At 45.5% G+C, this 26,740-nt stretch overlaps 1 protein-coding gene across 8 annotated transcripts in view; it reads right to left on the bottom strand.

Moving 5' to 3' along the window:
* Nucleotides 1-26,740, bottom strand: part of dicer1 (dicer 1, ribonuclease type III) — a 178,682-nt gene that overhangs the window by 71,111 nt on the left and 80,831 nt on the right. For all 8 annotated transcript variants that reach the window (XM_072494192.1, XM_072494186.1, XM_072494193.1 and 5 more), the window contains 9 exons: nucleotides 25,356-25,598; nucleotides 24,131-24,285; nucleotides 20,217-20,349; nucleotides 18,803-18,878; nucleotides 18,573-18,712; nucleotides 9,498-9,677; nucleotides 7,069-7,282; nucleotides 5,794-5,947; nucleotides 4,540-4,722 (listed from right to left, as the gene is read on the bottom strand). In XM_072494192.1, coding sequence (XP_072350293.1) covers nucleotides 4,540-4,722; nucleotides 5,794-5,947; nucleotides 7,069-7,282; nucleotides 9,498-9,677; nucleotides 18,573-18,712; nucleotides 18,803-18,878; nucleotides 20,217-20,349; nucleotides 24,131-24,285; nucleotides 25,356-25,598 — 1,478 coding nt within the window. The remainder of the gene's footprint in view (nucleotides 1-4,539; nucleotides 4,723-5,793; nucleotides 5,948-7,068; nucleotides 7,283-9,497; nucleotides 9,678-18,572; nucleotides 18,713-18,802; nucleotides 18,879-20,216; nucleotides 20,350-24,130; nucleotides 24,286-25,355; nucleotides 25,599-26,740) is intronic.

Here is a 26,740-nt window from a genome sequence, read left to right on the forward strand (position 1 = left end):
ACAAAGAGGCATAGAACCTAACCATCCCCAACACGAAAACAGCATACGTAGCATCAGGCTACTCAACAGGTCCAGGTTGGATGATCCAACAAACAAAGGTGGCACGCCAGATAGCAAGAGGGGTGGGGGATGAGCAGGAAGATAGGGGGAATTGGGATCAGGAGGCCAAGTCAAAGCTATGCACCTGCAGAGAAATAGGAATTGTAACTGACATAGATAGTGAATGATAATCAATGTACATAGTTTCAGTTTATGCTCACTCTCATCTTTGTTTTGTATAAAAAGAAAAATGCTCATAAAAACATCTATTAAAAAATAAAGGAGGATCCGGAGTGTGGGATATAGGCCCATTTCTCTACCGAATGTGGATGCCAAGATACTGGCGAAGGTGTTGACAATGAGGCTGGAGGTGTGCCTTTCAAAGGTAGTGGGGAGGATCAGACTGGGTTCGACAAGGGCATGCGGCTGTTGTTGAACGTGCGACAGCTGCAGAATGTGGTGCTTTCTCCGGCAGAGAGAAGGGAGTTAGAAATGGTAGTGGGGCTAGATGCGGAGAAGGTGTTTGACAGAGTGGAGTAGAGTTATTTGTTTGTGGTGCTGGAGAAGTTTGGGGTTGGGCCTAAGTTTGAGGCATGGGTGAAATTGTTATACAAGGACCCGATAGCCTGTGCGCGGACGAATGATATGAATTCAGGATACTTCTCACTATTTGGGAGATCGAGGCAGGGATGCCCCATGTTTGCGTTGGCGATTGAGCCCTTGGTTCTTGTGCTGAGCGGTTTGGACTTAGAGGGGGATAGGGAGGGAGGGGCTGGAGCATAGGGTGCCGATACACAGATAATTTGCTGCTGTACATTTCAAGCTCATCGATGAGGGTTGCTAAGGAAATTTGGGGCATTTCAGGGTTGAAATTAAATTTAGGGAAGAGTGAATATTTTGTGGTGTCTTTTCCAGGTGCAAGGGCGGGAGTGGGAGGGTTGCCATTTCGGGTAGCGACAACTCACTTTAGGTATTTGTGGGGTGCAGGTGGTGAGGGACTGGGTACGACTTTGTAAGCTAAATTTCACGAGTTTGGTGGGGAGGATGAAGGAGGACCTGGTGAGATGGGACTGTCTCCCTTTGTTGGCAGGTCAGGTGCAGGCAATAAAAATGAACATTTTGTCAAGGTTTCGGTTCCAGTGACTACCGGTCTTTTTGGCAGTTATTCTTTAAAAAAAAAAAAATTTAGAGTACCCAATTCATTTTTTCCAATTAAGGGGCAATTTAGCATGGCCAATCCACCTAGCCTGCACATCTTTGGGTTGTGGGGGTGAAACCCATGCAAACACGGGGAGAATGTGCAAACTCCACACGGAGAGTGACCCAGAGCCGGGATCGAACCTGGGACCTCGGCGCCGTGTGGCAACAGGGCTAACCCACTGCGCCACCGTGCTACCCCTGCCAAAGTTATTCTTTCGAAGGATGGACAGGCTGGTCTCATCGTTCGTGACTGAAGGGAAGGTAGCTAGGATAAGGAAGGCGGTGCTTCAAAGGGGGCCGCGGACAGAGGTTTTTTCTTCGCCTTGTTGATTGCTTGCAGGCGGGTTCTGTTGGGGTAGAGGCCAGCTTACCCCCCTTGTGCCTCGGGTGACTGAGGGATCATATGGAGTTCCTGTATTTGGAGAAGATGAAATTTGCTCTGAGAGGGGCAGTTTAGGTGCTCAACCAGAGAGGAGGCTTGTTTGTTTTACATTTTGGGGACCTTGTTGCCTTCATTGGGATCGGTTTGGGGGGGGGGGGGGGGGGGGTATTGTAAAGATTTTGAAATTTTGAATAAAAATAATATTAAAAAAAAGACAGCATTGTATTTTAGGCCCAATAAAATCAGACACTTTCAATTAAACTTTGGAAATTTTAAATCAAATCATGTGACCACAGAGGCCTGATCGGAATGTGAACTCGGCCAAGTTTGAATACATTGAGGCATGTCTGGATTTGCTGTCAATCACCCATCAGGATATAACTGGTCCTATTTTTTGGTTGCCCAGATGAAACTAGACTTTCTGACACCCAGTAACCATATATGGAGTAAGGTTACATGCAAACAATACACCTAGGAATGGACTCCTGGATTGGGTTCCTGGTGTCCTGCAGAGTTGCAATCGGCAACACCATTGTTGCCGGGACTTGATGGTTTGAGTTATAAGGAGAGGCTGGATAGACTGGGACTTAGGGGTGATCTTATAGAGGTCTATAAAATAATGAGGGGCATAGATAAGGTAGATAGTCAACATCTTTTCCCAAAGGTAGGGGAGTCTAAAACTAGAGGGCATAGGTTTAAGGTGAGAGGGGAGAGATTCAGAAGGGCCCAGAGGGGCAATTTCTTCACTCAGAGGGTAGTGAGTGTCTGGAATGGGCTGCCAGAGGTAGTAGTAGAGGCGGGTACAATTGTGTCTTTCAAAAAGCATTTAGATGGTTACATGGGTAAGATGGGTATAGAGGGTTATGGGCCAAGTGCGGGCAACTGGGACTAGCTTAATGGTAAAAACTGGGCGGCATGGACTGGTTGGGCCGAAGGGCCTGTTTCCATGCTGTAAACTTCTATGATTCTATGATTGGATACTACAACCCTGGTCCTGAGACCTCATTGGCTGAGGGCAGAGAACTTTCTGGCAAGACGAGAAGAGGAGTACAAAGATTGATCATCATGACCCTTAACAGCGAAGACTCGCAGAGGCAGCAGAGAAGATTGGACGACTGGTCAGAGACAGAAATAAGCAGCACACGAGACCCACCTTCGCGGACCAAGGTCCTGAGGAATCGCGATTCAGAGAATCGGACCCGCAGCTCAACGGAGTTCATCGGCATGGATACTATTAAGAATCTTAGGATCATTTAGCATTGCTTTGAGATAATTTAAGAAGGGTTTTTACTACTTGATAAATAAATTTGGTTGAATCAAACACTTATATTTGTCCTTTGTTCATTTTGCAAAGGAAGACATCTAGGCAAGACGTTTGAGTAATAAACCGGTCAAAGTGTCAGAGGTTTTATAGACAACAAACATATCCTGTTCAGCAGTGTGATGCAATAAAGATGGCCACAACTGAGATTTGGGAGACTCCAGAGAAGATGCTGACAGCCTCATGAATGAAGCTAGATTCAGTCTCATAGCTGAATGTAATATTCAATCTCATCTACACATTTAAAATGAAAAATGCCAAAATGCACTGTTATTGTAAAATTTCTGTCTTTAACACAAGATGGAGAAGCAGTAGACCATATGGCCTGTCGCTCCTGCTCTGTCATTCAATAGGATCTTGGCTGATCTCAAGCTTCAAGTTCCCCATATCCCTTGAGAATTTCGAAGATCCACAACTCTGAGTGAAGACATTTTTCATCTCAGTCCCAAACGATCGAAGCCTTATCCAGAGATTGTTCCAGATTCTCCAGTCAGGAGAAACAACCTCTCAGTATCTACCCAACAGGCATCAGAATCTTGTAGGTTTCAATGAGATTGCCCCTCATTCTTCTAAACTTCAGAGAACATGGGCGCAATTTACTTTGTCTCTCATCATAGGGCAAACCTTTCATCATAGGACAACCCCTCACCCCATGGACCAATCTAGCGAACCTTTGCTATATTGACTCCAATGCAAATACATCAGGGTGGGTAAATAGCCCACTCCCATACCCAAATGTATCTTATCTAATGAGCTATTCAGGGATTCAGAAAACCAGTTTGAGCAGTTCCTGTTAAGCATCACCCTTTGAATACTGGAGTTCAATGGACTTAAAGAATGGAAGAACATAAGAATATTATTTTCCATAGAGATGTAGAAAAGACATCTGGAAGCAGATTCATTCAGAACTTTAAAATGAAAATTGGATAAATAATTGGAAAGGAGAAGTTTGCAAGATTGTGGGCAAAGAGCAGGGGTGTGGGACTAATTGAACAGCTCTCTCAAAGAGCCAACACAGCATTGATGGGCTGAATGCCCTCCTTTGGCACTACAATATTTCCTGAAATGGCTCCCCCCCACCTTTCCAGCACAGATTTAATGAGCCAAATGGCCTCTTTCTGTTTTGTACTATGATTCTGAGATAGCTAGGGTCCATGTCAGTGAAGTGGTAGGGGAATCTATGGTGATAGGAGGGTAGGTTAGGAAGGTAGTGGTTGCTGACAGGGGCCTTCGCATCCCTGGGGCCAGGAAGAAACGAGGAAAAAAGTCAACTAAAGGAATCATGCTCCTGATCAGTCCAATGTTTCATTTTATGAAGCATATATATGGACACTAGGCAAACCATGGTTTAGACTCATGCACAGGTGACTGCTAGGGTAAGGAAGTACCAAAGTGCTGCCAGTATCCACGGTCATGTCCTCTAGAACGAGTCTGAAGCTTCTGGACAAAAGCAGCAATTTAAAATATCAAACCATCCATACCATTTAGCCACCACTGGGTGGCTCCAGAGGGCTCTTTATAGACACTTTACACAAGCATATTCCACAGCCCACATTTTTAGAAAAGAAACCTAGGAAATTCAGTATTAAATTCTTACCTGGACGATGTGTGGTCCACATCCAGCAATGGCTGGTTCAAGTTGGTCAAATCAAGATTGTACTTGGTTTTGTAATACTCTGCAAACGTTTCATACTCAGGGGAAGGGAATTTACTGAGTGGCGTGAGATCAGTGTACACATCAGCCACGTAGAAGCGGTGAGGCTGGTCAAAGTTTCGATACCTATGCACAAACAATACAAGTCAAATTGCATCGTCAAGACTTCTGAACAGGGAGTTATCAGCCAAGTCCGAATCAGAACAGACAAGGCAGCTTTTAGAAAAACATGTTAAAAGTTACATTTCGTGCACCAATGTGAGAAAGATTTGGTCAACAACTTGTATTTCTTGTAGCATCTTCAGCATAGTAAAATATTCTAAGGATCTTCATGGCAGCATTATAAAACAAAAAATGAGGCACGCAAGATGACTTTGGGACAGATGATCAAAAGCTTGGTCAGAGAGGTAGGTTTGAAGGAATGTTTTAAAGGATGAGAGGTGAAGAAGTGTAGAGGGGGAGTTCACGGGTTTAGGGCCTGGGAAGCTGGAGGTTTAATGACCAATAGTAGCACGATGAAAATTGCGAGTGTGAATAAAGAACTGGAGGAAACAAATTCAAAGTACACAAATACATTTCCTAAAATTGAAGAGGAGGTATACAACAAGATCACATTTCGTGACAAGGAGATACATGTGCTGGCCCTTGATATGCCAGCTTGTCATTCAAATTGGAAAGTTATCAATTTTCTTATGAAGTCTCTTCTCATGAAGTGTAAATTGCTGTTCCTTTTACATCTGGTATTCTTGGAAAAATTGTCCTGTTGAATGAAAGGTGAAAAGTTTCGACAACCTGCCTTTGTTCAGTAATACTCCGCACCAAATGAATATTTGTAAACTTTAATTTCTTCAAGGTCATGGTGACTATAGCTGGGAAGGATTTCATTGTACGAATCTTCTACAAGGTTTAAAAGATGTCAAAACCAGACTTATAATTTAAAGAGGAGTTTACTGCCTTGAAATCACAGCCGTATCATTTTTATTATAATTGTACTGAGGCCCTTATTTCCAGATGCAAGGTTTTTTTTTGAAAATAGAGATAAAAGGATAAAATGAGCCAGATAACTCATGCAGCGGATGTATAGCAAGAGACACGAGAGAGAAGGATAAGTGTCAACGATTCTATTTATTAAAACAAATGAAAACAAGGAAGAGAGTAAAAACTGACTGATTAGAGCAAAAGGAATAGTTTTCCTACCGTGGAATGATAACCGCATCCTGGTAGTCTTCCAGATTAAACGTGAAGGGCTTCTCCTTTGTATACTGTGTATTGGGAATGCCTGTGCGCGCTTCTGACCTTTCTATATCTTCCATAAAGGTGAAGTCGATATCCAAATGGCTGGAACCATCAACTACACAAAATAATTACAAACTAGTTCTTTATATAGCAACAATTAAGACCATTAATCTAACGCAATGATGAACAACTCCAAGTTCTTGGGGTCTCAAGGTGATCTAGTAAGTGTCAAACCCAGCCACACTCCTAAATAATAGATCAGGTGCTAGAGAAGGCACGCTGTTGGGTTTGACATAATCAAGCAGGCCTCTGACGCCGCCCATGCCATGTATCCAAACCTGTCGAAGTCAATCACCATCTTATACTGTGCAATCCAATCTTTTGGCAGTTGAATTAAAAACAAAGGATTACCTCTCAATACGTAGAATGGGGAGCCAAGTAGAACTAAAATATTGATAATGCTATTTTGGTATCCACCATTTAGTGATCATTTAGTTATGGTGATCTCTTCTGACCTTGGCTGTCGAAGTGTACACATTCAGAAGGGCAAAGTACTGGAAGAACAGCTTGCACCTTAAGAATCTGAGCCCAGTAACAAAAAAAACTCAGGAGACAAATTGAAAAAGCCAAATAAAACAACGGCAAGCAAAGCAGGCTACAGTTTAAGACGTGCTTTTGACAGTCTACACCTGCTAAAGAAGCAGTCTATGGAACTTTAGCCATGTCCAGCTTCATATTTGGCTTATAATCTCAGAAATGCTGTTGTGCAAGTGTGACATTTAATTCAGCGTCTCATCATTCCCACCACTATCAGTGTACTGACCAACACTTCACTCAAATGTTACACAAATTAAAATGCTCTACTAGGCATAACAAAGTACAACTATGATTGTACAGTAAAGTGTATTTCAGACATTGGTTGAAAGAATCACAACCCTGCATCACACTCTACTGAAGGCAAATTTAAAAATGCTCTCATGCAGCAAATGTGAGTTGTTTTTTTTTTTTTTTACAAGCACCATCTCAATATTAAGCTTTATTAAAATATCAGTGGAGGTAGTCTTGTGTTGCAGTGGATTGCCTGCGTCTGAGCCAGAAGTTCCTGGTTCAAATCCTGCTGCAGGAGTTGATGGCCATGGCCAAACAGGTTGATGATCAACCTGTAAATCCTTCCGATACATCTATGGTAGGCAGTAAGAGCCGGGAGAATTTCCTGACCTTGCTGATATTACTTACCTTTATCGAGAGGTAGAACACAGTAGGCTGCATCAGCTTCTGTAGGCTTGAATTCTAGTGCAGGTTTCTCCAGTCGAAGAATATGAGAGAAGATATACTGGTGTAGCCTAGTGATCAGCTCCAGCTGTTTTGTACTCAACATGAATTCCAATTTACGCAGTTCAATAGATATGGTAACCTCACCAGAGCGAGTGTACACTGGAAAATGAGGAATCTGCCAGAGAAATGCCACATTCATTAGGTGAAAATGATTAAATCTTATTGTATTAGTGAATTACTTTTACATATTTCATTCACACATTCAAACTGCAGATTATTTTGTCCTTCATAAACCTGACTGGAAAGGTTCTTTCCAGTGGTTCAGCATGACCCAATATGTAATTAGCTATACATATCACAATTTGTCAAGTTTGATTTCCAATCTGGGAGGGGTATTGCAAAACCACCTCAAATTCATATCTCAAAGTTGCAGCATCTTTAACACAGTGAAAGATTCAAAGGTACTTCACAAGAGTGTTATGAAACACTGACGTCAGCTGACAAGGAGGTAGATTTTAGGAAGAGGGATGAGATTAGTGACTAGCGGACAGAGTTTGTAATGGTACCCAACAGGCAGCAATGATGACCTGTGGCTGCAATGGTTTAATTTTCCCAATATTCAGTTGGAGAAAATTCCTGCTCATCTATTACTGATGGTTGGGCAATCAATCTGACAAGTTAAAGATGGTGGATGGGTCGGGAGTGGTAATGAGCTGGCTGTCATCAGTGTACGTGTGGAAACTAACTGATTTTGCATAATGATGCTAAGGAACAGAAGGAATAGGAGGAAGCAAAAGGACTTTCAATCGCTCCCCAAGGCTGCTGACCTGCTGAGTCCATCTGTACAGGCAACATCTAGATGGTCCACTCGAGGCCATTGCAGCCGCAGAATATGACTTCAAGTTTCAAACCCTTCACTTTAGAAAGAAGCAATTCAAGCAACAGTCCCGCAATGATATTTCAGAGACTGATTACAAATTTCACTGTTAGTTTTCCTTTATTTGCATTTAATTTTTGTACCTATATTTTTATAGAATCATAGAATCCCTACAGTGCAGAAGGCCGCACAACCCTACCTAACCTAACCTTTACACATCTTTGGACTGTGGGAGGAAACCGGAGCACCCAAAGGAAACCCTCGCAGACACAGGGTGAATGTGCAAACGCCACACAGATAGTCACGGAGGTCGGCATCACACCCAGGTCCCTGGCGCTGTGAGACAGCAGTGGTAACCACTGTGCCACCATGTCGCCTTTTAACTTATACTTGCATAGGTTTCAGCGGTACTCTTGCAACCTTCACCTTGTTTAAGACTAAAGCTTTTCCTATGGGTGTCTAAATAAATGAATGAATATGCGCGCGCGCGCACGCACACACACACACCCCCCTCTACGGAAACAGCTTTCATCACAGAATCCCTACACATTCGGCCCATCGAATCTGCACTGACCCTCTGAAAGAGCACCCTACCTCGGCCCATTTCATCACCCTCTCCCCATAACCCCACCTAACCTGCACATCTTTGGACTGTTTGAACATGTGGTTGTGAAAAGCACGATTTGGGACACAACAGTAAATTCACGGGCCATGGACAGAAAAGGAAGGTTGAAGATAGGGACGTATCTTGCAAGGCCAGAGCGGTTACAGAGGGTTGTTTTCTTGACAAAATGCACTGTCTCTTCAGAAGGATACCCTCTTTGTGACAAATGAGATGCAAAATTGCAGGATGTGTTGAGATTTGAGAGCAACCACTCAATTTTCCACTGTATGGTCGATGCACTATGCATACTATTGAACCCCATTTCGATCACATAATGAAGCAGTTCTACAATACACCACCTCGCCTGAAACATCCTATTCTATTACCATCCAAAGCAAATGCATTTTAACCATCTGCAGTAGTTAATTTGATTTGTCAAAGAACCTATTCTTATTTAATAAAAAGACCTGCCAAAATATTAGCACTAACTCTTTTGCACACATTACTTTTGCAATAAACTCTTTTCCTACAAGAAATGCAATTGAATTTTTGTAACAATTTTCCAGTCTTGAAGCTATGGGAAAGCATGCTGAATTTGCATCAAATAATTAAAGAACAACAGGATATCAATGCACTCATCAGTGCAGCACTGGAATAATTCAGTCTACCACTTTCAGAACTCCCAATCTCACTGGCCCAGCTGCCGCAGAGTATTAAGCAGAGACTAGGCGCTTAACCCATACAAAACAGATCTCCATTTCAAACCCTTCTCCTTCTGCCTCTAAGTGCCATCCGCATGGGTTGCTTGACCGGTGAGAAATTGACTGACAATCCAGGGAGAAAACAAAGATTCTTCACCTGCTTATAACACAACCAAACTGTTAGATTATGTAAAGATGATCGAGGTACCCGAGGTATTGGTTTGGCAGTCAGAATTCCAAAACATCGCGTTGTATCTTCTGGAGGATACAATTTTCTCCTTCTGAAGTTGAGTTCGTCAGGAAGAGGAGTGGTTAACACCATGCCAATCACATACAAGTAACAAGGTTGGTTTGCTTTGGGGTAACTGTTCCTCAGACATTCGGGAATCTAGTTAAAGAGATGGGTATGAGGGAGGTGGGGAGTTAGTGGGGGAAGAAAACATACCAAAGTATTTAGTCATGTAATGCATAAAGACACAATTTATGGCAATATCTTTACAACAAATTAGGACAATGTTACAAATTTGTAGACGCTTAAAAACTTATCAAGCGACTTCCGGGTGCGGCTATGCAGAGCTAGGTCGCATATTCGGCAGCTCCTGCTTGGAACGGACTTTTGGGCTCTTTTACAGGGCCCCCACGGCATTTGTTTGACATTTCCCGGTGTGGGAAGAAGGCTGCAATATTCCCCCGACAGTGTCCCCCAGGAAGGGTATGTCTCTTGGTTGCCAGACACACGCAGAAACAGTAAAAGATTTGGCTGCAACTGCAGGATAAACAGGGCCTCTTCCAGCATGCAGGCGGGGGAAGGGCAAGCTTAAAGCTGCAAGCTGACCTGAGGGCCTGTATCAAAAGTGAATTCTAGCAGCAGAGGGAACAACTGTGAAAAGACCTCATCAAGGCCACTGAAGGGACTTCCGGTTGCGGTGATGTCTAGCTAGCCGCACGCTTCGGCGGCTCCAGCTCCGACGGACCTTCGGGCTCTTTTAAGAGCCCCAACGGGGAATTTTTCGACGACGCAACCCGGTGTGGGGTGTGTGAGAAGGGAGTCCCCCCCAAACGAAGGAGGAAAAAACCGGCGGCGGCGGCTGCAGCGCGAGGAATCGTCGACCAAAGGGTCAGAAAGAGAGAAGTACAAGATGGCGGCGGAGAAAGCGCAGGCGACATGGGGGCCTGAGCATGAAATTGTGAGACGGTGCGTGGAGCTGCTGAAGAGGGAGGTGCTGACCCCGTTGCTACAGGCAATTGAGGGGCTCAAGGAGACATTAAAGACCCAGGAGACAGAGCTCCGTGTGGTGGAGCAGAAGGTGACAGATATTGAGGATGAGATCCTGGGCCTGGCGGTGAAGACACAGACGCACGAGGCACTTCATAAAAAGTGTACTGAAAGGATCGAAGCCCTAGAAAATGGAGCGCGAAGGAAGAACCTTCGGATACTGGGTCTCCCTGAGGGTGTGGAAGGAGTGGACTGTGGAGCGTACGCAAGTACGATGCTGAGCTCACTGATGGGTGCTGAGGCCCCTACGGGCCCCTTGGAGGTGGAGTGGGCAAATCGGATTCCGGCGAGAAGACCAAAAGCGGGAGAACCACCCAGGGCGATAATCGTGCGATTTTACCGCCTTAAGGATAGAGAAGAGGTCCTGAGATGGGCTAAAAAGGTGCGGAGTAGCAGATGGGAGAATGCAGTGGTACGGGTATACCAGGATTGGAGTGCGGAGGTGGCGAGAAGGAGGGCGAGCTTCAACCGAGCCAAAGAGGTGTTGCATAAAAGGAAGGTGAAGTTCGGGATGCTGCAGCCGGCAAGACTATGGGTCACGTATCAGGAGAGACACCATTATTTCGAGACGGCGGAGGAAGCATGGACCTTCATCAAAGAAGAGAAATTGGATCGGAACTGAGGGACTGATGCTGCAGGAAATGTTATTGTTAATGTTACGGTGGAAGTTAATTGAGAAGTAAACAGGGAAGGGGGGAGACATTGGGGAAATGTGGGCGCCGGTGAGGGGGGAAAGACGGGACATAGTTGGAGAATGGGGAAGGGGAGGGGGAGGGGAAAGGGAGCTGCGCCATAAGAGGCGGGTCAGGTAAAGGGATGTTCCCGCACCAGAAAGAATAAGGCGGGAAGACAGGCGCAAGGCGGATGGGAGTTCCCCACATGGGGGGGGGTCGAGGAGTGAGCAGGAGTAGCCGGGGTCAGTTGAAGTCAGCTGACTTACGGAAGTAATATGGGGGGAGCAATCATGCTAGAAAGAGATCTAGCGGGGAGGGGGGGAGGGAGGGGGCGGGGGGGGGGGGGGGGGGGGGACAACTGGGTTGCTGCTGCGGAAATCCAAAAGGAAATGGCTAAAGAGTGGGTGGGCGGGGATGGTGTGCGACGCTGGGGGAGCGAGCGGGAGCGCGGAGGCGGGATATGGGACTGGCCTAGAGAAGGTAATGGCTAGTCGACACGGGAGGGGGGCAGGTAGCCCCCTAGTGAGGCTGATCACGTGGAACGTGAGAGGCCTGAACGGACCGATAAAAAGGGCCAGAGTGCTCGCGCATTTGAAAGGACTAAGGGCAGACGTGGTTATGCTCCAAGAGACGCACCTAAAGGTGGCGGACCAAGTTAGGCTAAGGAAAGGATGGGTGGGACAGGTGTTCCACTCAGGACTGGACGCAAAGAATAGAGGGGTGGCCATTTTGGTGGGGAAACAGGTCGCATTTGAAGCAAAGAACATCGTAGCAGATAGCGGAGGTAGATATGTAATGGTGAGTGGCAGGCTGGAGGGAATGGAGGTCGTGTTGGTTAACGTGTATGCCCCAAACTGGGACGATGCGGGATTTATGAGACGGATGCTGGGGCGTATACCGGACCTGGAGGTAGGAAACTTGATTTTAGGAGGGGACTTTAATACGGTACTGGACCCGGGGCTAGATAGATCCAGCTCAAGGACCGGAAGAAGGCCGGCAGCGGCCAAGGTACTTAAGGGGTTTATGGACCAAATGGGGGGAGTGGATCCATGGCGATTTCTTAGACCTAGGGCTAGGGAGTTTTCCTTCTTCTCCCATGTCCATAAAGTGTACTCCCGGATAGATTTTTTTGTTTTGGGAAGGTCGTTGATCTCTAGGGTGGAAGAAGCTGAGTACTCAGCCATAGCGGTTTCGGATCATGCCCCACATTGGGTGGACCTGGAATTAGGAGAGGAAAGGGAGCAGAGAACACTCTGGCGATTAGATGTGGGACTGATGGCGGATGAGGGAGTGTGTGCAAGAGTGCGGGGGTGTATTGAGAGATATCTGGAGGTCAATGACGACGGCGAGGTCCCTGTGGGAGTGGTATGGGAAGCACTAAAAGCGGTGGTCAGAGGAGAGCTGATCTCCATTGGGGCCCACAAAAGGAAAACAGAGGCCAAGGAAAGGGAAAGGTTACTGGGGGAGATTTTAAGGGTGGATAGGGAATTTGCAGAGACCCCGGAGGAGGAATTGTACAGGGAGAGGAGACGACTCCAGACGGAGTTTGACCTTCTGACCACCAGAAAGGCGGAGGTACTGTGGAGGAAGGCACAGGGGAGGAGGTATGAATATGGGGAAAAGGCGAGTCGCCTGTTGGCTCATCAATTGCGAAAGAGGGCAGCAGCGAGGGAGATAGGAGGAATTAGAGACGAAAGGGGAGACACGGTGCGAAGGGCAGGAAAGATAAATGAGGTGTTCAAGACCTTCTATGAGGAACTGTATAGGTCTCAACCCCCAGAGGGAGAGGAGGGAATGCGGCAGTTCCTGGACCAATTGAGGTTCCCGAAAGTGGAGGAGCGGGGGGTGGTAGGCCTGGGGGCACCGATTGGGGTGGACGAGGTTATTAAGGGACTGGGAAGCATGCAAGCAGGGAAGGCCCCAGGACCAGACGGGTTCCCGGTGGAGTATTACAGAAAATATGTGGACTTGTTGGCCCCGTTGATGGTGAGGACGTTCAATGAGGCCAGGAAAGGGGGGACTCTACCCGCGACGATGTCGGAGGCGACGATATCGTTAATTTTGAAGAGGGATAAAGATCCGTTGCAGTGCGGGTCCTATAGACCCATTTCATTGTTGAACGTGGACGCCAAATTGTTGGCAAAGGTACTGGCATCGAGGATAGAGGACTGTGTCCCGGGGGTGGTGCACGAAGACCAGACAGGGTTCGTAAAAGGGAGACAACTGAATGTTAACGTGCGACGACTATTAGGGGTGATAATGATGCCCCCAGTGGAGGGGGAGGCAGAGATAGTGGCGGCAATGGACGCAGAGAAGGCATTTGATAGGGTGGAGTGGGAGTATTTATGGGAAGTGTTAAGGAGGTTTGGGTTTGGGAACGGGTTTATTAGCTGGGTTAGACTTCTTTATGGGGCTCCAACGGCAAGCATAGTTACAGGTCGACATAGATCGGAGTATTTCCGACTATATAGGGGAACAAGACAGGGATGCCCGCTGTCTCCATTGTTGTTCGCGTTGGCAATTGAACCTCTGGCCATGGCGTTGAGAGACTCCAGGAAATGGAGAGGGGTGATTAGAGGGGGAGAAGAACACCGAGTCTCGTTATATGCGGATGACCTATTGTTATACGTGCCGGACCCAGCGGGGGGAATGATAGAGGTTATGTGAATTTTGAGGGGGTTCGGGGATTTCTCGGGGTATAGGCTAAACATGGGGAAGAGTGAATTATTTGTGATACATCCAGGGGACCAGAGTAGAGAGATAGAAGGCTTGCCTCTAAGGAAAGTGGAAAGAAACTTCCGATACCTGGGGATTCAGATCGCTAGGAGCTGGGGAACCTTGCACAGACTTAATCTGACACGGTTGGTAGAACAAATGGAGGAGGACTTCAAGAGGTGGGACATGCAGCCTCTATCGCTGGCGGGCAGGGTGCAAGCAATTAAGATGATGGTCCTCCCGAGGTTCTTATTTGTATTTCAATGTCTCCCTATACTAATCACTAAGACCTTTTTTAATAAAATAGACAGGAGCATCACGAGCTTCGTGTGGGCAGGGAAAGTTCCGAGAGTAAGGAGGGGGTTCCTTCAGCGTAGTAGGGACAGAGGAGGATTGGCACTACCGAACTTGGGCGATTACTATTGGGCCGCCAATGTGGCAATGATACGTAAATGGATGATGGAGGGTGAGGGAGCGGCGTGGGAAAGACTGGAGAGAAAGTCCTGTAAAGGGACGAGTTTAGAGGCGCTGGTGACGGCGCCGCTACCGATCTCACCTAAAAAGTTTACCACGAACCCGGTGGTGGCGGCAACATTGAATATCTGGGGACAGTGGAGGCGACAGAGAGGGGTGCGGGGAGCCCTGGTGGGGTCCCCAATCAGGAACAACCATAGGTTCGCCCCAGGAAGAATGGATGGAGGATTTCAGAGCTGGTTCCAGTTGGGAATTAGGAGGGTGGGAGATTTATTTATAGATGGGACTTTTGCGAGCTTGGGAGCATTGGAGGAAAAGTATAAGTTGCCCCGGGGAAATTTCTTGAGATATATGCAGGTGAGGGCATTTACTAGACAACAGGTGAGGGAATTTCCGTTGCTCCCGACACAGGGGATACAGGACAGGGTGCTTTCAGGGGTGTGGGTCGGAGAGGGCAAGGTGTCAGAGATTTACCGAGAGATGAGGGAAGAGGGGGAGGAGTCGGTGGGTGAACTAAAAGGAAAGTGGGAAGAAGAACTAGGGGAGGAGATAGAGGAGGGTATGTGGGCTGATGCCCTAAGCAGGGTAAATTCCTCTTCCTCATGCGCCAGGCTTAGCCTGATTCAATTTAAGGTGCTACATAGAGCACACATAACGGGAGCAAGATTGAGCAGGTTCTTTGGAGTGGAGGACAAATGTGGGAGGTGTGGCGGGAGCCCGGCAAACCACACACATATGTTTTGGGCATGCCCGGCACTGGAAGGGTATTGGAAGGGAGTGACGGGAGTGATTTCGCGGGTGGTGAAGGCCCGGGTCAAACCAGGCTGGGGGTTAGCTCTATTTGGAGTTGCGGAAGAGCCGGGAGTGCAGGAGGCGAAAGAGGCCGATGTTGTGGCCTTTGCGTCCCTAGTAGCCCGGCGCAGGATCCTACTCATGTGGAAGGAGGCGAAACCCCCCGGACTGGAGGCCTGGGTAAATGATATGGCGGGGTTCATTAAACTGGAGCAGATAAAGTTTGCCCTGAGAGGATCGGCTCAAGGGTTCACCAGGCGGTGGCAGCCATTTCTCGACTACCTAGGGGAACGTTAGAGGGAAGACAGATGACCAGCAGCAGCAGCCCAGGGGGAGGGGGGGGGGGTTTAGTTTAGGTCAAAGATAAAGGGGTTTTGTTACTTGTGTATTGTTTAAAATTTCTGTATTGTTATTGTTGCGTTTGCTTTGTAAGAGGGGAAAAATTGTTGTTTGGGAAAAAAATTTCAATAAAACATTTATAAAAAAAAAAAACTTATCAAGCACAAAATTACAGTCAATAATCGGTAGCTGGACACTGGGTCCCCTTTAAATACAACTCAGTTACACTAGGCTCTGGGGCATCACTATCCCATGAATCAAGGGAAGCTCACTGCCTGCGTCAAGTTGAAAGTTCAAGAAACACTTCAGAGTCTGGATCACATGACACAGGCTGACTGGACAGATTTGTAGTCTCACAGGAAATCAATTAATATGGGGAGAGGATGGGAGTTAAAACTGAAGGTTAACCATTATCGTTTTGAATGGCGGAGCAGGATCGATGGGCTGTATGGTCTACTCCTATCTCTTATGTTCTTATTCCAGTGCAGTACCAAGGGAATGCGTAACTATTGGAAGTACCACCTTTGGATCAGATATTCATAGAATCCCTGCAGTGCCCATCGAGTCCGCACCGCCCCTTGGAATGAACACTCTGCCCATGCCCAGCACCCTCCATCCCTGTAACACCATAACTTAACCCGCACATCCCTAGACACGAAGGGGTAATTTTAGCACGGCTAATTCACCTACGCTGCACAGTTTTGGACTGTAGGAGGAAACCGGAGCACCCAGAGGAAACCCAGACACAGGGAGAATGTACAAACTCCACACAGACAGCGACCCAAGGCCAGAATTGAACCCGCGTCCTTGGTGCTGTGAAGCAGCAGTGCTAACCACTTTGCCACCGTGTCGCCTGAGGCACTGAGACCTCTCTGTCAACACTCAGGTGGACATAAAATATTCCATAGCACTATTTCAGAGAGCAAGGGAGCTCTACCTGATCTCCTGTTTATTCCTCAACTTTATGACTTATGAACACAAAATATGTGGGACAGTAAGTTGCAATGAGGAAATAAGAACCTTACAAATGGATATAGTTAGGTCAGGAGAGTGGGCCAAAATGTGGCAGATGGTGTTTAACATGGATAGCGTGAGGTCATGCATTTTAATCAGAAACCTGGAAAGGCAAATTATTATCTAAATTGGGAGAGACTTTGGAGAGCTCCGATGCAGAGGGAGCTGGATGTCCTCGTGCATGAGTCACAGAAATTGGGCATGCAGGTACAGCAGGTAATCAGAAAAGCAAATGGAATGGTTGGCATTTATAGCAAAAGGAATTGAGCATAAAGGTCAGGAAGTGTTGTTGCAACTATACAAGGTATTGGTGAGGCCGCACCTCGAGTACTGGGCACAGTTTTAGTCTCCCTATTTGAGGAAAAATGTAGTGGCATTGGAGGCAGTTCAGAGGAGGATCACTAGATTGATTCCAGAGATGAGGAGTTTGTATACGAGGAGAGATTGAACAGTTTAGGCCTATATTCTAGAGTTTAGGAGAATGAGGGGAGATTTAACTAATTGAGGTATACAAGATGCTAAAAGATATGGATAAAGTAGACGTGGAGCTGATGCTGCCTCTTGTGGGGCATTCTTAGAATAAGAGGCAGCAAATTTAAAACCGATTTGAAACTACTTCTCCCAAAGGGTTGTGAATCTGTGGAATTCGCTACCCCAGAGTGCTGTGGATGCTGGGACAGTGAGTAAATTTAAGGAGGCGTTGGACAGATTTTTAATGGTGATGGGTTGAAGGGTTATGGAGAACGGGCAGGACGGTGGAGTTGAGGTCAGGATGGGATCAGCCATGATCACATTGAGGGTGTGAGGCGCGGGAGGCTGAATTGCCTAATCGTGCTCCTAGGTCATGTGTTCTAAGGGGGCGATGCTCTGGCTGATTCCGCAATCCAGCTCTTGGTCTGTAACATTGTAGGTAACAGATGAGGAACATATCAGCCATGATAGAATGGCAGAGCAGACTCGATGGACCGAATGGCCTAATTCTGCTCCTTATGAACTTATGAACCTGCATCACTGAATAATTATCTGCCCATTATGTCATTAGTTTGTGGAACTTGCACAAGTTGGCTGCCATGTTGTCCACATTTTAAAAAAAGACTAATCTTCAAAAGTACATCATTGGCTACAAGGTACATTGGGACATTCAAGGTCACAAAAGGAGCTAAAGAAAAACTGTTTTTCTTTCTTTCAGTGTGGTGCAGAACTACAATCACAGTACAAACTGATGCCCATTTTATGTCTCAGATATAAAAACAGGGAGTTTTAAACATTTGATTTAGAAATCTCTGCTGCTTAAGTAGTTGGAGCCAAAGCCATGAAGAATGACATTGTGGAGCCATGTTTGGATTATTTTATTTTACTCCTTAGGTGGTGCCCAGCTTGTCCATTAATATTGCAGCTTGGTTTCTGAATAATGAAAAAAATTATTCATAGGATGCGCGAACTATATACATTGACAGGTTGGGAAATTGAATGTTAGGCCACATTCATTACCATTTAATAAAATCAGTGTCACCTCTACCAATGTGTAATGTGTTTAACAGGGAAACAGTGAGCATGAAAAAAAGGCCAGGATATTCTGCCTCCTCATTAATTCTTGAGGCAACACTTAGCCAAAGCAATGCAATGACCAACAAAGAGAAAGGCAAAAAATTATAAAGAAATTGTACTACACGAGTACCTACTCGTAGCTACTTCTGAATTGACAGTGGTGGAGGCCCAGTGCAATTCACTGACCAGTGTTAGTGAATTCAGGTGGCTGGGGAAAATAACTGAAGGAATGTTTCCTCTCGTCCCTTAGAATGGGTCAACGCATCTACTGCCAATCAAATATTTTCTCCATTATATATTAGCAAATTAAATTGCCTCCCTTCTACCGTCCAGTGATCAGCTGTAGAGGAGCACAGTCCTGGGACAAGGTCAACTGCTCAAATTATTGTGCAAAGGGATAGGCTTTTCCATGTGCATTCCACCCATAGGGAAGCAAGCTGATGCTACTTACTGCTTTAGGGTAACATTGCCTCCGTTTTGTGGAACCTGGTCTCCCAGGAATACTGGTTTCTTCCTCATCGTGCAAATCGAGCTCTTCTTCATATTTCACAGTTTCTTTCCCAACTGGCATTAAGTGATCATCCAGTTCACCTGCACCAAAACAAAAGAGAACAATACTACATGCACCACATTTATATTGGGGATTGAAGACTAAAGAGCATGTATTTCATTAAAGCTTACCTATTTTGTGCAGTCTTTCACAACAAAGAAGGGCTGCCGCTTTTTCAGCCAATCTTGTACATGGCATTGGAGGACCCTAGGTAGAGAAGAGAAAAGCACCCTCAACAGGTTTGTGACTACTTGAGTGACGTTCTATAAGATTACATTATCTTGGCAGCCTGGCTCGAGAGGTGCAATTTCATAAATATGATATGGGCAGAGGAACAAGGGAGAAAAATAAAAATAAGAAATTCAAATATTTAAGTGTCAGAGGTAACACTCTGGCCTCGGAGCCAGAAGGCTGAGGTAATGCTCCACTCCAGACTTCTCCAGAGGCAACATGGTAGCATAGTGATTAGCACAATTGCTTCACAGCTCCAGGGTCCCAGGTTCGATTCCCGGCTTGGGTCACTGTGTGGAGTCTGCACGTTCTCCCCGTGTCTGCGTGGGTTTCCTCCGGGTGCTCCAGTTTCCTCCCACAGTCCAAAGATGTGCAGGTTAGGTGGATTGGCTGTGCTAAATTGCCCTTAGTGTCCAAAATTGCCCTTAGTGTTGGGTGGGGTTACTGGGTTATGGGGATAGGGTGGAGGTGTGCAGTTGGGTAGGGTGCTCTTCCCAAGAGCCGGTGCAGACTCGATGAGCCGAATGGCCTCCTTCTGCACTGTAAATTCGATGAATAACTTAAGCAGGCAATCTAGATTGATGTACCCAAGGAGTTCTGCATTTTTGGAGGTCTCTCCTTTGGATAAGTGTTAAACTGAAGGTCTGCCTGCCCCCTCAGGTGGGGATAATATATTTAAAGAGCAGCAGGATGGCTTTCCCCAGATGCTCTTGCCAATTCACACCATCAATATCACTATGAACTGACAATTTATCTCATCACTGTCTGTGGGACTTGACCACGTTTCCTATATTACAGCTGTGAAAGACACTATAAATACAAGTTCTTGATTCCCAATAAAATCAAAATGCCGGAACTATGCAACAGGTCAGTCAGTATCTGCAGAGGAAGACAAGCGAGGATTTGCCTTTTCGATGTATTTCCAGACACAGTTGGTTTAAAAACTAAATAGTTCTTGAAATGTAGACAACGTTGAAGGTGATGGTAGGCCTGCACCTTGAACAGGGATGCAGCTTATTGCCAGTCACAGACCTGCAACCTATTCATTACACTATATTTTAGGAATTTAATTGACCATGTTTTCTATATTACAGCTGTTTATGATGGAGGATTACTGCTTTTGCCAAACCAGTTTAAAGACAGTTTTGTTAATTGCCTGGATTGAAAATCTGATCCAAGCCACATATAGAAATGGATAGAAATGTTTTAAACATCAACATATATAGAAGTGAATAAAAAGAGAAATTACAAGGCAGGTATACAAACAGCAAGGTCCACAAAAAGATTAATATCAAAAATGAAATGCTTACTCACAGTTACTGGAACGCGGAGGGGTGAGTTGATTGGAAGATAGAGAGTTGACTGGAAAGTACAATCCGGAAGTTCCTGTGTTTTACATTTCGGGGCCAAGTGTGTGAATGGATCGCTTGGCAACCTGGCACAGTACCTGTTACAAAAACAAGAAAAGTTATATGATCGTTAGGAAATAGAGCTAAATAAATAGTTTCAATAATTCATATTCGCATTTTGGGTATTAGAAATAAGGCATCAGTTTAAGTTGAACGGGTTTTTGTGTTTGTGTGTTTGTTTCACTTTAAACTGTACCTGCGTTGTAATTAAGGATTTATGACATAAAAGCAATTATAAAGGTTTAGAAAACTCCAAGCTGTTGATTAGCAACCAGAGGTTGACACTGAAAAGTAGAAGCAGTTGTTTTCAATTGGAACCAGGTAACCAAGAAGCAAGATGTTGTTCACCGAGGCTGCCAGTACAGGCAGGACAATGCAGGGATGAAGAAAGTAGGTCCCAGAAGCTGAGAAACCATTAGAAACTAGGGAATGAAAAGAGAAGTCCCAAAAGTCAAAGAAACAGAGAGAGGGGCTTGCAGTTAAAGACAGCTCTGCAAGGTGAAGAGCTGGAGAAGTCGGTTAGGAAGAAGGTAGACATCCAAAGTAATCCTAAGGTTAGGGACCTTAATGCAGCCTGTGAAGTGTGCTGGTTGTATGGCTAGGTACCTGAGAGATTGTATGTCTGGATGCACATGGCATTCCTGTGCAGAGGAATACCAAAAAGAGAGGTTAAAATCCTGGATGTGGCTTCCTAGATGAAGGAATCTGAAAGAAAGCCTTGTGGGAGAAGATTTCAAATGTATTCTTCAAGATTGGAGTTAGGAAACCTTCACGCAGGCCAGAGGTCCAGTGAGACCAGTTGGTTCATAATATAACAAGCTTCTGGGGAGATTTGATGAGAAATCCACAGAAGATGTTTTGGGTAGCATCTGTCACTTGGTTTCAGAGTGTGGAGTATCTGGGGCGTCATTCTCCGACCCCCCGCCGGGTTGGAGAATGGCCGGGGGCTGCCGTGAATCCCGCCCCCGCTGGTTGCCGAAGTCTCCGGTACCGGATATTCAGCGGGGGCGGGAATCGGGCTGCGCCGGTTGGCGGGCCACCCCGCTCAATTCTGCGGCCCGGATGGGCCGAAGTCCTGCCGATAAATTGCCTGTCCCGCCGGCGTAAATTAGAGTACCTATTTACCGGCGGGACAAGGCGGCGTGGGCGGGCTCCGGGGTCCTGGGGGGGGGGGGGGGGGCGCGGGGCGATCTGGCCCCGGGGGGTGCCCCCACGGTGGCCTGGCCCGCGATCGGGGCCCACCAATCCGCGGGCGGGCCTGTGCCTGGGGGCACTCTTTCCCTTCCGCCTCCGCAACGGTCTCCACCATGGCGGAGGTGGAAGAGACTCTCCCCACTGCGCATGCGCGGGAAACTGTCAGCGGCTGCTGACGCTCCCGCACATGCGCCGCCCGGAGATGTCATTTCCGCGCCAGCTGGCGGGGCAACAAAGGCCGTTTCCGCCAGCTGGCGGGGCAGAAATCCCTCCGGCGCCGGCCTAGCCCCTCAATGTTGGGGCTCGGCCCCCAAAGATGCGGAACATTCCGCACCTTTGGGGTGGCGCGATGCCCATCTGATTGGCGCCGTTTTGGGCGCCAGTCAGCGGACATCGTGCCGTTTGGGGAGAATTTCGCCCCTGATTACATTTCACATATCAGCTTGTAGGGACTATGTACTTACTGAAAACATTAGCATTTATAAGATATATTTTGTAATCTGTGCAATCCTTTTAAATCTATATTTCTGTGCAGGTATAGTGGCATGATGGATTAGTGTATTATAGTTAATCTTTTCTAGTTTAATCAGCAGTGATGCGACTCCGTTCATCCACGTCGCTAACAAAGAATAAAAGTTACGATCTAGTGAGCCAGGGTTCTGCCCTGGGACCCAACTGCCCAGTAGTATCAGCTGGGATCATGGCAGGATGCACTTATAAAATGATCATACATTTGCCGGTATCAAAGTTAGTATTTATTCAAAGGGAAAATGCAACACAGGGTATTGGTAGTTTGAGATGTCACCTAATACACAGAAAATTATTCAATAGCTCCTTAATAAGTGCCCCATTTCTATTCTGAACCATGGAAACAAATATATACAAGTAAAATAAAGGTCATAAAATGACAGAAGTTGTAGGTTATATTTTAAAAGTATTGAAAATATTACACAAGCTACTTTTATTCAACTAATTACCCTGGATCCCATCACCTCCATACACAATGTGGAAACACATCGAGTGGAAATAGCAGAGTTAACTTCAGTTTTGCAACCCATTGAACAAGACAAGGTTCGATCCCGGCCCCGGGTCACTGTCCCAAAGTTGTCTAGGGCGACACAGTGATTAGCACTGCTGCCTCACAGCTCCAGGACCGGGTTCAATTCCACCCTCAGGTGACTGTATGTATGGAGTTTTCACATTCACCCCATGTCTGCGTGGGTCTCACCCCCACAACCCAGAAATGTGCACGGTAGGTGGATTGGCCACGCTAAATTGTCCCTTAATTGAAAAAAAGAAGAATTGGGTACTCTAAATTTATTTAAAAAGAGAAAAAAACAACTCACCCATATCCCCTGCCTCCATGTATAAATTTGCCTTTTAGAATTATAGAATTTACAGAGCGGAGGAGGCCATTCGGCCCATCGAGTCGACACAGGCCCTTGGAAAGAGCACCCTATTTAAGCCCACGCCTATCCCCATAACCCCACATAATCTTTTGGACACCAAGGGGCAATTTAGCATGGCCAATCCACCTAACCTGCACATCTTTGGACTGTGGGAGGAAACTGCAGCACCCGGAGGAAACCCACGCAGACACGGGGAGAAAGTGCAAGCTCTACACAGACAGTCACCCGAGGCCGGAATTGAACCCAGGTCCCTGGAGCTGTGAGGCAGCAGTGCTAACCACTGTGCCACCTTAATCAGCCACACTATTCATATGGAAGACAACTTTGGGATTCCCTTTTATGTTAGCTGTTGATCTCTTTTCATACTCCCTCTTTGCTTCTCTTATTTACTTTTTCACGTCCCCTCTGACCTTCCTGTATTCAGCCTGGTTCACAATTGTATTTTCTACCTCGCACCCGTCATAAACACACTTTCTTCTCTACCTTAATTTCTATCTCCTTTGCTAACTAGGAAGCTTTGGATTTGTTTGCCATACATTTTTGAGGGAATAGACCTTGACTGTACTCAAACCTTCCCTTCTTTAAAGGTAGCCCATTGCGCAGCTACCATTTTGTCTGCCAATCTTTGGCTCCAATTTATTCTGCCCAGATTTGTCCTTACCCGATTAAAGTTGGTTTTCCCAATTTGCCTATTCTTACTCTGTATTGTTCATTGCCCTTTCCCATAGTCATCTTAAATCTATGTCACAATGATCACTGTTCCCGAAGTGATCTACTTGACCCACCTCATTTCCAGAGTGCAGGGAAGATTTGCAGGAATAGTTCCAGGGATGAGGAACTTCAGTAATGTGGATACATTGGAGGGGGTTAGGCTATTCTCAGTGGAGACGAGAAGATTGAAGGGAGATTTGACAGAGATATTCAAAATCATGAGGGATCTCGACAGTAGGGGAAAACTGTTTCCATTGGCAGAGGGATTGGGAATCAGAGGACAAGGATTTAAAATAATTGGTAAAGGAAGCAATGGTGCCATAAAGAGAAGTATTTTTATCCAGCGAGTGGTTAGGATCTGGAATGTGATGTCCTGCAAAGAGCTCACATGGACAGGATGGGACAAATGGTCACCCCCTGTACAGAAACCATTCTATGATTCTTAAAAACTTGATTGGCGGCATTGTTAATGGCTGAAAGCACTAAAACAATGCTCGGACTCTACCTGTTCACATGTCCGATGGCAGTGTTGATGGTTACTCGTGGACTCCCTTCTTCTGGCCTCAGTACATACGGGGGAAGCGTATCATCATCATCGGTGACAGGTTCCACCTCCACATCAGTTGAATCTACAGACTTTGAGCACTTGTTTCGGAGAATCTTAGCAAAGTACCAAGGAAATAAATGTATGAACTTTCCAGAAAATATAGCTATAGAACAATGTTTTGCAATTACTGCATTTTAAGTCATAGTCAACTCCAAGGCCTTTCCGCCACCATTCTGAAAGGCATTAATACTTGCTGGAGATTATCACCAATGTACACTTGCCAGCAGAGGTCACTGGATGAACAGAAACATGAATTACAGCTATTTTAACCACTTTCAGCTCAAAGCATTATGGCTACTAGCAGCATCCTGGCCACTCACTCACCTTTTCGCTTGATAGTAAAAACCTCTGGTAATGCATTTAATAGTTCAGAGGAGAGGATATTAAACAACTGGCTAAACACTTATCACACAATAGCCTCGTTAGCATTTGCACCTTTGAAGCCATTCTGGAATCAAATCACAGTCTCAAAGTAGCAGAAACAAATGTCACAGTGGAAGGTGGGGCAAGTTGGTGCTGCAATCTCAGACCTTTCATCTCCAGAACTTGTGCTTAATCCTATTATTCACGGACAGATCAGTTATCCTTGACTGGCTGTGATGTTCTGAAATGATCTGGATTTGGTGATTAGGCTCAAATGAGTTCCTTGTGGCATGAGATCATGAGTATGCCAAGGATCAAACCTGGTCACAGAAGTGCTAGCAGTAGAGGAGCTTACCCGAGTCTCCACCCTATTTTTTTTCCCCAAAACCATTCCATTGAAGCAAGTGTTAAAAAGTCCAATCATTAAATGTGTCCCCTGATCAGATTTGATTCTTGGTCAATGCGATTTAGTTGATTTCAGCTATAAATAGGAACAGCATATTTGGATAGGAGCTGCATATTTGGCCTTAAGGTCCTGGTTTGAGAATAAATTGAGACAATATCAATTGGGAAAGACACCAAAGTGTCTCTGCAACCAAAAGCCAGGAAATTAAATATTTTAACGTCATTGACAAAAACATCAATTCTTTACTCTTTTAAAATGATATTGCATTTAGTAAATTGCTCTATGATTCTATCCATCTTAATTGTGCTGCGGATACTTCAGCATGTATTTATCATGTAAAAAAACAGTCCGTACCTTTTCAATTGCTTTATAGGTTTTGAGGTCCTCTTTGAAGTCTTCAATTTTGTCAGAATCTGAAAGCATGATGTAGTTTGAGATGGGTGCTCGCGCCCTTCCTTTTGATTGCACATAAGAGCGATATTCTGTTGGCAAATCAAACCGAACCACCAGATTGCATTTTGGAATATCAACTCCCTCTTCAACAACACTGGTTGCAATGAGTAAATTGGTCTCGTGTGCACGGAATTTTCTCAGCACCTACAATAATTTTTTGGAGAAAGAGAAAAAAGCATTGGTTTAATGCAGTCCCAGAAGCTCAATAACTAGGTAACACATGTGGTAGGGCACAGTTTTGCACACGATTTGCTGAACTCCGGGTATTCAAGATAAACCAGTCTACCAAGGAAAGGCACGACAATGAAAGTGCATCACCTCAAATGGTCTTGCGTACTGTGGATGTCAGCATACAAATTGAAGCCTCAAAATCCCTCCACAAACGGGGTCAATTTATGCACAGAATGTACAAGTGGGTGATCGCCATTTTGAAATGCCATCTGATTTCAATGCAAAGAGTGTGTGTGTCTTATACACCTGCACACCTTCGCAACACAGCCTATACCACCTACTTGATCTGTTAAGCCCAGTTTTTATGTCAGTAAAGCTTGCATTGTGGGAAGAAAACTTAAGGCTGACTACTAATGTGAGTATAGCATGTTGGGGCTGAAGAGGGGAGGGGTTGACTTTTACACCAAGTATATGAAAAAACATGATTTGGGGGGTCCGAAAAATGGGGACAACTTATGGTGCTTCACAGAAGAAAAGAGAGTTGTTCGAAAGCAAACGTTTTGGCGTGGATGATAAGCTGAGAAGGGAGAAAAGTTCTATCAGAAACACTCAGGATTAGACCTTTTTGCACCATTCCCATACCAAGAGGAAATCGGTTTTGATTTTGTGGGCAGTCTCAATAATTAATCAATTGCAGAATCGTAGAATGATGAGCAAAGGTGGCACCGACTCTTTGTAAGCTATTCATTACTTTAATGCATCTGCTCTCTCCTCATAGCCATTACCCTGCAATTCCTTATGAAAGTTATTACTTAATCTGCTTCCAGCACCCTTTCAGACAGTATTCTCCACTTAATAACAACTCACTACTTAAAAATACTTCCCTGCCTTTCCTGGTTCTTTTACCAATTACCTGAAGTCTATATCCTCTTGTTACAATCCAATTACCTATGGTTCCTTATTACTTAATCTCTTAAAACTCTTTCATAATTTTTAACATTTGCTTCAATGAAAAGGTTTTGAAAATGAGTGCAGAATAAAGTAAGCTCTTCTACTGGCACATCAGTGACTAGATTTTCATACCCACAGGAAATCATTAAGGACTTCACAGCCAC

This window comes from Scyliorhinus torazame, chromosome 2, assembly GCF_047496885.1.
Source record: "Scyliorhinus torazame isolate Kashiwa2021f chromosome 2, sScyTor2.1, whole genome shotgun sequence".
NCBI classification, from domain to species: domain Eukaryota; kingdom Metazoa; phylum Chordata; class Chondrichthyes; order Carcharhiniformes; family Scyliorhinidae; genus Scyliorhinus; species Scyliorhinus torazame.